Source organism: Neovison vison, chromosome 10 (genome assembly GCF_020171115.1).
Source record: "Neovison vison isolate M4711 chromosome 10, ASM_NN_V1, whole genome shotgun sequence".
Taxonomy (NCBI): Eukaryota; Metazoa; Chordata; class Mammalia; order Carnivora; family Mustelidae; genus Neogale; species Neogale vison.
Genome location: NC_058100.1, coordinates 70,731,001 through 70,744,190, shown reverse-complemented (window position 1 = coordinate 70,744,190; position 13,190 = coordinate 70,731,001). Strand labels below are relative to the sequence as shown.

At 53.9% G+C, this 13,190-nt stretch overlaps 1 protein-coding gene across 1 annotated transcript in view; it reads right to left on the bottom strand.

The window, feature by feature from the left end:
- NAV1 (neuron navigator 1) overlaps positions 1-13,190 on the bottom strand; it is a 252,392-nt gene that overhangs the window by 95,771 nt on the left and 143,431 nt on the right. Inside the window, exon 5 of the mRNA XM_044267590.1 lies at positions 1,938-2,040. Coding sequence (XP_044123525.1) covers positions 1,938-2,040 — 103 coding nt within the window. The remainder of the gene's footprint in view (positions 1-1,937; positions 2,041-13,190) is intronic.

Genomic DNA, 13,190 nt, shown 5'->3' with positions numbered 1-13,190 from the left:
TGCACCTGGCATGCGCTCTAAGCTTGCCGGACACAGAACCCCCCCACCTCATCAGCCTGTGTGACTCCAGCAAGGGACCCCCTCGCCCCAGCCTCGGCTGCTGCTTCTCTAACCCTGATGATAGGAACATATCCTACCTCCTCCCAGGGCTGAGGGAAGGGCTGAGGGATGAAAGCACTTTAAAAAGTCAAAGAGCCCTAAAAACTCAGGGAATCATTGTTTTGGCTATCAAAGTATGGACGAGGAAGAGCATAAATCAAAGACCAGGAGAGGAAGTAGCTCAGGGTCCACAGTAAACAGCAAAACCAGCTCAGGGCTCTTGGTTCCTTTTCCATAAAGGGAGACAGAAGTCAGAGGTCTGAGGCTCTCCCCCTCCCACCAGTCGGCTTTATGCAAAAGGTTTTTGGCCTCCCTCTTCTCTGCCATGGACAGAAAGCCAAAAGGGGTCAGGCTGTCCTGCTTCACAGGCTGTGCTCGGTCAGTGGCCCCAGGACACGGAAGCTACTGCTTCTACCCTTCCTCGGTGGGTGAGTCATTTGGGGTGTGACCCCCTTAGCAACTAAGCGCTTTCTGGCTTCTTTGGCGTGGAGCTGGCATGTGATTTGGTGCTGAGAGAGCTGTTCCAGACTCCCTGGATGGGGGAAGGAGGATGTTCAAGATTTCATCCACCGAGTCCCTGAACTGGCGAGCCAAGCTGAGCCCGGCCCGTCTCACTCGGGTCCTGCTCGGGGCTGTGAGGGAGGGAGGTTAGGGACAGATGTAAGACAGCCTGAGCCCCATGGCCACCAGGAGCCTCCCACATGCACTCTTTTCATCAGATGTCTCCCCCCCCACCCAAACACCCCTTTCAGTAGTCTGGTCCTGCTAACCCCGCAGAATAGAGGCTTCGATTGAGCACTGAAAATATGTCAGCTATCTGGGAGCAAAGGGCTGAGTGTCCAACACAGAGGATGGGACAGGACTAGGCAGAGTCGTGGATGGAGGAGCAGGGCTGTTCGTAAGCAGAAGAACTACAGCCAATGAGTGAAAGCTATGAAGCCTGATTTCTGTTCCACTTCCTGGTCATGGTAATCTGGTCACGGTGCCCGGAGATGAATGATAGTTAGGGAGTTCTCTGAGCCACACACTTGGGCTCAGCAAAGCCCTTATCCTTTTGTCCTTCTGTCCCAACTTTGCTCTCCTTTTCCAACCTCAGGAGATGGGGAGGAACCGAACTCCAGTCCAACTGGACAGGCCACCTAATCGCTCTCAGCCTTCCTGCTCCACAACCCCCATGATTTCCCAATCCTGGCTTTCTGCTCTCTCTCCTTCTACCCCCTGCCCAGCCCTCTATCTCCCTCGGAGCTGACAGCATGAGCTCATCTGGGCAGCCCGAAGAGCCAGTGGGGGAAATTCTGAGTCACGGCAGAGGCTGTGGCCAGTGTGCCGCTCCAGGGAGAGGTGCCATGGGAGGATGGAGTGGCCCACACCGCTGGAGGCAGCAAAGTCTCTGCAGGGTGGGGCGACGGGGCGCACCCCCACGGCATGGATCTGGGTCAGCCACTGGCTGAAGAGGCCAGAGGATACCTAGCTGACAGAAGGGGGAAAGAGGCTGGGTGTTGGGATGGGCACCATTCTAGAATCCTCTAACAACAGACACTTCAGGACAGGAGAAGGACAGCAACTGTAACACATGAGGAGACCAGCATCAAAGGAGGGAAAGTGGACACGGAAGGTCAGAATCACGGAGGAGGGGCTTCCTATCGCCCACTCTAGTGCTTTTCAACTCATTTGCTCAAAATGATATCTCGTGCCTCAAAGCAAGCAGATCCCAGTCAAAACCAAGCTTCTGTTGCTGAGATGGCCGATTCTCCTGTCCCTTCAGCGGTGGCCCGTGGGTCTCTGAAGCCCTACTCTCCAGTGCGGGAGAGAGAGCCCCCTTGGCAGTTTAGACCTACCTGTGAGTCACCTGGGACCCTCGCAGACTGGACATGGTCTCTTCCAGGTTCTGTCGAAGATCCAGGACATTCTGCACTGTCCTCTTTCTCTGGGATTCTGGGTCTGGAGGGAGAAAAGAGCAGCTGGGTGAGTGGAGAACTTTCTGCTGAGAGCTGAGGGTGGCAGAGAGTGGAGACTGACCATGTCCCTAGGACACTGCTCCCCAGGCCATCTGGTCACCCTAGACATGCGCTCTCGAACCGCCTGACATCTCGACCCTGGGAGAGGGGTCTGTGTTGTGCCTGCCACCCAGACCCCCCGAGGAACTGCTTCTTCTGGCTTTCATTTTTGGGAGGCTTGCTTCTCAGAGTGGAGGTCCCCGGCAAGAGCCCCGTGGCTGAGGTCAGCTGGAATGTCTGCCGCAAACCCATCTCCAGGGATATGGTGATAAGTTTAACAACCGGCCCTGAGAGGTGGGGATGCCCTGACTTGGAGCGTTTGCTGATTTTTGTGGTGTAAATTCTCCTCCGATGGATCTTTTAAGCTACCAGCATGACATCACTGACCGCAGGGTTAGGAAGAGATGCTAGCAAGTGGCTCTGGGAAGCTGGTGGGAGCCAGTTCCCGCACATCACACTCCCTAAGCCCCAAACACTGACTGGGAGTGTCTGGAGCTGCCCCATGGGGTTAAGGGGGGGATAGTGCAGATACAGCCCCCAAAAGTGAGGTGGCTGCTGGGGAGGTGGAGGGCATGAGCAGTCACTTTTGGGAGCCTGGACTGAGCTCTGGGCGACAATGGGACCCCAAGTGAGGGGGATGCATGGATAGGGCCATTGCCCTCAGAATCCTAAATGATCACGGGTCATTTTATTCAGCCTTGGTTTCCAGGCAGAATATTAACATGGATGGTCAGATGAAAAGAATCTACAACAGGCAAAAAGCAGAATTTATCCCATCTCCTTCCCAAGGTAAAAATAACATCCGCAAAAGAGGAAGGGGTTCTGAGCATGAAGAACTCTAGTAACTTTCTCCAACCTTCTATCAGTTCATCCAGTAAACCTTATCAAACACATGCTTTATCCCAGGTCTCAGAAGGCCCTGAGGACACTAAAATAAAAAGGACCTGTCCCTGTCCCCTGCTTTCCTTTTGACTTTGGGATCCAAGGTCAATGAATGGACTCAAATCCCTAATGTCTCCCTGAAAAGGTATTGCATGGAGAGTCAGGGGCCTACAGGGAGATGATGGCAAAGCAATGGAGAAACCCCAGGAGTCCTGACTCTCAGGCTACTTCCCTTTTCTCTCTATCCCAAAACCCTCTGCGTTCCTTCCCTGGTCAATGTGCCCTCTGGGTCCCTCCCCGACCCACAGACTCAGCAGAGTATGAGGTTCTTTTTGCTACCAAAGGGAGCATTTCTGAATCCCTTCAGAGGCACTTGTACCCCCAAGAATATACCCAGACTGGCTGGCAGGTGGCTGCTCTGTCTTGTCGGCCCCGAGGCGGGTGCTGGGGAGGGTGGGCCAGAAGCCAGGCCACACCTTTGCTGAAAACCAGCTCCACACCTAGACCCAGGTACCTCTTCTCTCCTGCCCCCTTCTCCCCTCTCCTCTCCCTGGGGAGCCTGCAGGAGGCTGCTGCTGCTGATGGGCTCACTCATGGTCAGCACCATGTAGCCACTTCCACGCTCGTGGCAAGCCTCCATGCCAAGGGCCTGAGCTCTGTCCCACATAAGTGTCGTCACTTCCGGGGCTGCCAATCCCTATTTATCCTGGCAAATGTCACCTTGTGAGCCGCTCAGTGGGCTTTAACTGATGGCTTGGCATAGAATACAGACAGGATCAGAAAGTATATACATATATTTTTAAGGCTTGGTTCCCAAATGCCCGTGGGGGGACTAAGAACATTGTGCCAAGATGTGGGTTCCTGGGCCAAGGCAATTCTTTCATTGGGTTTGGCAGCAATGAGGGAAAGGCATGCATAACTCTAAGAGGTGTGCAGACCCAAAGAGGAAGGTGACCCAGAGTTACTTAGACTTGTGTGCACACCAACCCTGTGCTTGTACGAGCTCATTGAATCCTCACGTTTAGGGGAGATTTGTGATCTTGTCCCCATTTTACAGATGGGGAAAACTAAGACTCAGAAAGATGAAATAAACGGCCCAAGGCCACACACCTAGCATGCAGCACAGAGCCAAGTCAAGCCAGGGAAGAAAGTCGTATTTCTGGTGATATATCACGGGGCATGCCTGCACCATCACAGGCATGCATTGATGGCACACAGTAGGTGCTCAACGAACATTTCAACAACAGATGGATGCTACCACAAAAAATCTGTCAAGAAATACATTTTTAAAAAGCATGGATAGGGGTACTTGGGTAGCTCAGTGGATTAAAGCCTCTGCCTTCAGCTCGGGTCATGGTCCCAGGGTCCTGGGATGTAGCCCCGCTTTGGGCTTTCTGCTCTGTGCCCCCCTGCCCCCGGCCGCCTGCCTCTCTGCCTACTTGTGACCTCTGTCTGTCAATTAAATAAATAAAATCTTTTAAAAATTTATTTATTTATTTATTTGAAAGAGAGAGACAAAGCAAGAGCCGAAACACAAGCAGGGGGAGTGGGAGAGGGAGAAGCAGGCTCCCTGAAGTGCAGGGAGCCCAATGAGGGTCTCAGGACCTGAGCGGAAGGCAGATGCTTAATGACTGAGCCACTCAGGGGCCCCAATCCTTTTTTTTTTTTTTAAAGGTTTTATTTATTTATTTGACAGACAGAGACCACAAGTAGGCAGAGAGGCAGAGAGAGAGGGGGAAGCAGGTTCCCTGCTGAGCAGAGAGCATGATGCAGGGCTCAATCCCAGGACCCTGAGATCATGACCTGAGCCGAAGGCAGAGGCTTAACCCACGAGCCACCCAGGGGCCCCCTTCACCCCCCCCCTTTTTTAAGGAAAAAATATTTAATCCAAAAGGTAGCCAGCCCCAGGAGGGTCCCTCTGTATTCTCTAGTGCTCCTGGCCCTGGGGCAGGGGAGTGTGGTATGGGAACCTGGATCTTAATGTTCTAGCAGTGACCGAAAAGGGGATACTTTCCTACTTGTCACTGCACTGATCAGAGTGCCCTGTCTCTCCTCCCTCCAAGACCACTCTATCCCCCTACCTCATTTCCTTGTCGGTAGAGTGGGGTGGGAATGCCCCTAAAGTCTCATAGACTTGCCCAAAATTAGAGCCACAAGTGTCCTTGGAAGTGACCCGATCCAACCTGGTCATAGGAGAGATGGGAGGCTAAGGTCCAGTGAGGGGGCAACGAGCTGGAGGTTAATGGAATGATGTCTGGTACCAGGCCTCCCAGCAGTGTAGCCCAGAGGCATACACAGGAGTTTGGGTTGGATCCTGATTTGCTGGAGGGTGACCTGGATCCCTCCCGCAGAGGCTATCCCCCTGAGCTCCCTCCATGCCCCAGCACTGCCCCCTGGTGGTCATCCTGGGGATGCCAGCCTACTTCTCAAAGGCTCAGCTCAGGGTAGTGGCTCCTGAGAAGTCTGACTGTGCACCCACATCTGTGGGTGACAGAGACCTTCCTCAGGGTACAGTGGTAGCCCCACGATGAGAGGACTGACATGCACATACAGGAAAGGCTTCTGGAACTCAAGAGGCTGCAGAAACTCTGGCTAGGTTGGGGGGCAATTTGATGTTCACATCCATGACCTCAAGGCAAATCTTTACCCATATAACTAGAAAATATGAATAAAGTTGCATCTGCAAAAGAATTCACCCACCCCTCTCACCCTTGCCCACTCTTCCCCTTCACACTACTCACCTCTAAACCCCCAGCTCATATCTAAGCTTCCCCCCTTTCTCATCATCTCCCATGAGGATCAGAGATGGGGTGAAGGTTGGTGAGGTACACGCCATCTTGTGATGATGACCCCAAAGCTTGATGATTTGCTTTACTGGATAAGTCATGGTGTCTCAGAGGTCACCTCCATGTGTCAAAACATCTCAATGTCCACTCTGGGCCTGCAGTAGAGGCCTAGGGGACGTGAGAGAGCACAGACACAGCAGAAGGGAGGGCCTGGGAGCTCCTCTCCTCCCTCAGCACCCGTCCATGCAGGAGGCACTCGGGGCTCCCGGCCTACAAAGCATCTTTGTGCAGGTGAGAAAAAGGCATTCTCCAGGCCAGCTCAGCTTGGGTTTTGCTCTTGTTAGGACCCACACTGTGGCCAGGAGAACATACCTGTCCCCTCCCTTGGATGTCCGGAGGGGACACAGCCCTACTGTAGCCCTCACAGCCCTACTCTGAGGCTCTGGGTATGCCTGCTCTTAACACCTACAGAATAGGGTCCAGCTGCAAGGATGGCGGGTGTATGCACGCGCGCGCGCGCGCGTGTGTGTGTGTGTGTGTGAAGCAGGGCTGGACAAAGGCCAGCTCCACGATGACAAGGAGGTCTACGGGGGGAGCTCATGAGATTGTCCCAGGCTGCTGCTCCAACCCTTTCCCTGCAAAAGGAGCAGGCAGGGAGGATGTGTGCAGTCCTCTGGCTCAGAAGAGGGCAAGACCCTCCCCCAACCCAGCCATCACCATGGTAACTCACAGCTGCCGCCAACAACGTCACACTCCCAGCATGCACTGGGCAAGGCAGGATGGTGTTTCTACACACTGCTGTCTCATACGAGACTGCAGAGCGCATACTGCTTATCACAAGTCTTGGGGCTGAAGGACTGGCAGTCAAACAAACCACACACACACACACGCAAATAACGTCCGCTACTGAAAGCTCATCATACGGTGGGCATGACCCCAAGCACTTTTCCCGTCTGTGGACTCCAAAGCTCCTGTTCTTTCCACTACAATAGACTGCCCTGAAGTACACATGCCTCCGGACGTACACACCTACTTGGGGTCCGGCCAGTAGTTTGTGCAAACCATTAGAGTCACACAGAGCGGGTGTCTGGGGAGGCTCAGCCAGTTAAGTGCCTGCCTTTGGCTCAGGTCACAGTCTCAGGGTCCGGGGATCAAGCCCCGCATTGGGCTCCCTGCTCGGCGGGGTGTCTGCTTCTCCTTCTGCCCCTCATGGCACTCGTGCTCTCTCTCTCTCCTTGTTCACTCTCAAATAATAAAAAAAATCTTAAAAAAAAAAAAAGAGAGAGAGAGAGAATCGCACGTGTGCAAGTCTGCGGTTCTGCAGACAAGTGCACCGAGAGGTATATGTGGAAGAACCCGTCCTCCACTGTCAGTGAGGAAGGAAAAAGATGAACGCAGTGGCACAAGGTCATTTAATCTGGAGAAGGGCTAGTTCATCAGGAGGAAGCCCTGTGCAGTGAGTTGCCTATCAGGAAAACAAGTTTCCCCGGGGAGGGAAGACTATGATAAACTTGAACTAGACTAAGAAGACAAGACTATGACCTTGAACTAGGCTAGGAAGGCAAGACTATGAACTTGAACTAGACTAGGAACTAACCAAGAAATGGAAATATGGGGGCAAGAACAGACGGGGCAGTGTTCTAGCAAGAACATAGGTCTTTGAGTCAGAAAGACATTTCGGATCCTGCACTGTCCTTTTCTCGCTGTGTCTGAGCTTGCACAAAGCACCTCAGCTTGCTGCAGTTTTCTCCTCTGCAAAATGGGGAGAATAATGGTGCCCCTCCCCCGGGAGGGTTGTGGTGAGGGTGACGGGGCTCATTCCTGTTCGCACATGCTCATGCTCCGTACGGCGGTTGGCACACAGTAGGTACTCTATAAACAGCAGTTCTCGTTCATCAGAAGGTACACAGGGGCAGGTGAGCCAAGGGAACACACTCGTACCGGGGCTGGACTGGCTTCTGGGTTCTTTCGTTTGCAGGTGAGCAGTGCAGTTCCGGAGGACGCTCCACCCTCCTCTGGGCCCTTGCTCGGGTCGGGGGAGGCCCTCATCCTTGGAGGCAGGGGGCGGATGAGGTGGAAACGGAACCTCGTCTTCAAGTCATCAGGTCTGATGACAGCCCTGCACGGACTGTAGCGACGTTCCGCCTTCAATCCTGCTCCCCGGGACTCCGGCTCTGCCGTGGGAGAGGCTGGGTCCTCCCTGGCCAGCAGTCTGAAATCTGATGTAGGAAGGGATGGGGGCCTCCAACGCAGGATAATAACCCCACCAGATTTAGGGAGGAAGGGGAGGAAGGGGGACTCCAGGGAATCCATCACCCAGCAGTCAAATCTACCCAAGTTCTGTACAATTTTAATTATTAGCTGACAATTAAGTAAACTGCGGTAACTGGCTGCTGAAATCTTAATTACTTCCACCAAGGTTTCAGAAACCACATTAGTAGTTTTGCCCAGGGCAGAGGCCACAGAGGACTGGGTTCTCGGCTGACTTCTACACTGGCTTCTGCTGTCAGCGGCTGGGCTCCACGAGAAGCAACAGGAGAAACGGAAGTGACTCAGGGCAAGAACGTTTTCAAGTCACGGCATTTCAGAGCTCGGGAGACTCATGTGCCCTCTCATTTTATAGATGCGGGAAAAACGACACCTCACTCAGGCCCAGAGAGGAAAAGGCGTGGCCAGTATCTCCCAGGTGGGGAAGAGCAAGGCAGGTGTGCCCTGGCCCAGGGCCCTTTGCACGCCAGCACTCTGTCTCCTTGCTGGGTTGTGGGCTGGGGACGAGAGGCACAGAGACGAGTCCCCAAAGGGGTTGATCAAAATGTAAATTACAGTGGAGCACCTGGATGCCTTGGTCAGTTAAACAGGAGACTCTTGACTTCTACTCAGGTCATGATCTCAGGGTCATGAGATCAAGTGGAGAGTTTGCTTGAGAGTCTCCTTCCCTCTTCCTCTGCCCCTTCCCCTGCTCGCACTCACTCTCTCTCTCTCAAAATAAATAAATAAGTAAACAAACAACATAAATAACTGTTTGGAATGGTCTGGTAATTGATACACGTAGATATCCAGGCTAGACCGAAAGACCTGCAGAAGGAAGAATCCAGCATCACACACACACACGCACACACTCCTCTCTCTCTCTGTCTCTCTCAATCACTCTCAAGAAGAAAACAAAAAATCTCTCCTGACCCTATTAGATCCCAAGGGTGGAGTCCAAGTCTTCTCTAAACTCAAGAACCTGGCAGCTTGGGCTCCTAGTACGCATGGGTCAAATACCATTACAATAAAAGCCTTTACGAACACAAGCATTCCAGCCCTAGCCAGTGGGCCGCCCTCCCCAAACGACCACAAAGGATGCTTAGCAGTGGACCACATCACAACTAGTATCCGTGGCTGACATTCTGTGTTTCCCACGAGTCAGATGGCTTTGGCATCACTTTTATCTCTGTCCTCTACTCAAGGACGCACACCTCCAAGGTCCGGCCAAAGGAGGCGATGGGGACCCACCTCCGGGGAGTCCTCAGCCCTCCAGGTCTCTACCGCCTGCTCAGAAGTTGTGCTGGGTGGGTCCTGCAGGTTCTTGCATAAGATGCGGGATGGACTCCTAATCTTGAGTGTGGGAAGGCTCCGTCCCCCAGTACGGTTGGAGCGTGCGCAGAAGGGGACAGGCGAGCCAGCCCACTAATCTCCCCTGAGCTCAGGCAGAGCAAAAGACGTCTCCTACGGTTCCACCTCCTCCCTCCACCCTGTCCTCACCATCTGATGAGCCGGAGGCCCTAGCGAGAGCACTGGGCGGGCCTCCATGCGCAAGGCACCCCCCCTTCCATGGAGTAAGCAGGCGGGGGACGTTTTATTCTGTTCCTGATTCTGTCATTTCATTCATCCCTTCACGTAAGTCACAATATTGTAAGAGGCGGTTGTCACAGAACCCTGCGGCGTGACAAATCACACACTTCTGGTTATGGAGTGCTCCTGCTCCCTGGAGGAGCTCCCGGCGAGATTCATCCTTGCCCCAGAGAATCCTGAATCCTCCCAACTAGCGTGTGAACCAAGCTGGAGCCGAGTGTTTGTATCCCTCCTACAGGGAGCTGCGTGGGGGCAAAATACCTAGAAAGAGCCAGGACTCGGGAAATAACTTATTGGCCACATGGATGGAAGGCAAAGCAAGAGATAGAAGAGAAATCTGGGGCCACAGAGAGGGCAAGCGTGGTCCAACCCTTGCCTGGGATTGCCAGGCTGGTGTCTCTCCAGATCACCTAGAGTTCTGACTTTGATTGAGTCAGAAGGCTGGGATCAGACAGCCTCGGCAATGTGTCTCTCCTGGGTGCTGGGCTAAGAGGAGCGGGGAGGCAGGGGGACAGGGGAAGAAGGCAGCAGGGGCAGGCTTGCTTTCCCGAGGGCACACACTAATTAACTGTGGGGTCTTGGATTAAATGACTTCCCCTCTCTGGGCCTGTTTCCTATCTATAAAATAATGGAATTGAAGGGGGGCATCTGGGAGGCTCGGTCGGTTAAGAATCTGACTCTTGATTTTGGCTCAGGTCATGATCTCAGGGTCCTGAGATTGAGTCCCATGTCAGCTCTGCTCTGGGTGTGAAGCCTGCTTAAGATTCTCTTTCTCCCGGGGCGCCTGGGTGGCTCAGTGGGTTAAGGCCTCTGCCTTCGGCTCAGGTCATGATCCCAGGGCCCTGGAATCGAGCCCCATGCCAGGCTCTCTGCCTGGCGGGGAGCCTGCTTCCTCCTCTCTCTCTGCCTGCATCTCTGCCTACTTATGATCTCTGTCTGTCAAATAAATAAATAAAATCTTAAAAAAAAAAAAGATTCTCTTTCTCCCTCTGCCTCTCCTCACCCCTCTCTAAAAAAAATATTAATAATAATAATAAGGGAGTTGGGGTAGGGGATACCCAAGGCCCCTGACCAGCTTTGACCATCTGGTTCTATAGCTTTGTAGTTGGCTGAATCCATATCAACATCCTTTCTCCCAGAATGTGTTACAGATGCTGGTGTGAGTGTCATCCCTGGTGATTATGACTCAGAAGGCTGAGTTAGAGCCAGGAATCTGCGTCTTTGCAAGCCCCCAATATGGATGATAAAAAGTTACATTTCTTTTTAAAGCTTTTATTTACTGGGGCACCTGGGTGGCTCAGTGGGCTGGGTGTCTGCCTTCAGCTCAGGTCATGATCCTGGGGTCCTAGGAACAAGCCCGGTATCAGGCTCCCTGCTCAGCAGGGAGTCTGCTTCTCCCGCTCCATCGAAAGGCCCTGAACGCAGGACCTGAGCTGAAATCAGGAGTCAGATGCTTAGCTGAATGAGCCCCGCAGGCACCCCCAGAAGGTCCCATTTTGAACAATTCTGACATCTTGTTGCACATCACCAGAACAGTATGTCCTTCACAAAACGGGGCTCATTTCCTGATGCCAGGCCACTGGGCTGTGTCCTGGGCCTTCAGACCAAGTTTACTCCCTGGCACACGTCTACTGTTTTCTGGGAAAGCCCACTCCTCCTCCATCTCCAGGCCACCCAGGAGCCACCTCCGTCCTGCAGCTCCGGTCGCTGCTACGGAGAAGCGCCACAAGGGGGCGCTGCTAGCCTTCAGCCAGCCGTGGCCTTGAGGCTGCCGCAGTACTGCAGAAGGGCAGCTGTCTCATTCTCAGGCTTTTGAGCGGCAGCGGTGGCTGCAGTGGCTGGGCAGCCTGGGCTGTCGCAGGAGGGTCTTTTCCCTCGGCATGATGCTTAGGACACCTCCTTTCCTCCCAGGCTCTGCACTCCCAGGGCCGGCGTCCTTCCCCCGGGTGCCTGGGTTGTACTAACGCTCTTGGAAAAGAGCCAAGAGTTTGCAGCATCTACTTTGGGGAGCTTGTCCTACTCATGGGGAGAGAGAGCAGTGCCTGGCCTCTGGGGTGAGCCAGTCAGCCCTCTGTGGGCAGAGAGTTTGGAAGGGGTGCCTGGGGACCTGTGGGTTCCACTTGGCAAGCTCAGATCCAGAGCCAAAGTCTAAGAGAGGCCTCTTGCTCCAACAGGCCTTTCTGCTCCAATGCCCAGCAGACGAAGGGCTGCCTGTGGAGAGTGGATGAAGGTTCAGATCTGTGCTCTGGAGGTCTCCCTCCACTCCTCTGCAATGTCCCGGAGGTGGGAAGCTTGCCTGATGAGGAGGAAGGAGAGCCACCCCCGCCATACCCCCCACCCATGCTCGACCTGGCTCTTTCTGGGGTGGGGGGTTGGGGGATGTAGCAGCCTCTCTCTGTGGTGAGCAGGAGGGAGGGAGGGAGCCAGAGGGCAGCTCCACAAGGCTGCCAGGGTCAGGCCAGTTCAGGCTTGCTTAGCTGGTGAGCAAGGGCAGCCTTTGGAGGCGAACATGGAGAGTGAGCATTAAAGCTCCAGGGGAGAGCAACACGTCGCAGCCACTTCGTACCATCTAGCCGCGATACTGCTTTAGGTAAGGACAGTGGAGGGGAGTCAAGGCTGAGGGCCGGGGACCAAGGAGGGGATGCCTGCCTGCACGCCTGTAGGGAAGGCGTGCTGCTGGGAGAATTCCATTGTCTCCTCTTCCCCACCCCATGTCCCTCCGATAGGTTATGGGATCAGAGAGAAGATTTATGAACATATTCAATCTTCTCTCCTTTAGAGACCTGGATGCTGGGCTCAGCTCTCGAGGGCAGGCCTCCTGCAGAAAATCAGCTGTGTGCCTCAGCAGGAGACACCTGCCTCTCCTGCCCGGTGGACCTCAAGACTCACTGGCAATGTTTTCCAGCAGTGATGCTGCCCAGACCCTACATGGGACGCCTCCAGTGACGCTGCTGCTGGGAGCTGGGAGTGGTTCTTAGAGCCACAGTTTACGCAGCAGAGAAAGCGGAGAGGAGAAAGGAAGCGAGGGAAATGGCTGGGGGCTGGGGACTTGGGGCTAGGCCCGGGTGGTTTCTGACTGTGAACTAGTGATATCAGTATCGCTAACTCCTCCACAGCGCCATGTGCCACACAGTGGTCTAGAAGCTTCATGAATATCAGCCCATGTAATCTCCATTACAGCCCTGGAGAGCAGTCCTGTTAGTAACTCAGTTTTGCTGTTGAGAAGCATGAATCCCAGAGAGGTTAAGTAAGCTGCCTAAGGTGAAACAGCTGTGAATGGTGAAGCCAGAACTGGACCCGGATAATCGGACCCTTTGACTGTGTTGTCCAAGACCGCAGCCCAAAGGCACATATGCGTATCGAGATACACAAACACGTAGACAGAGATGTAAGTCACACAACAGTCACCCCTTTCAACAATTTGGGGGCGCCTGGGTGGCTCAGTGGGTTGACCGTCTGTCTTGATTTCGGCTCAGGTCATGATCTTGGGGTCCTGGGATCAAGCCCCATGTTGGGCTCCGTGCTCCGTGCAGAGTCTGCTTGAGAGTCTCTCTTCCTCTGGCCCTTCCCCCCGTGCTCACTCACTCTC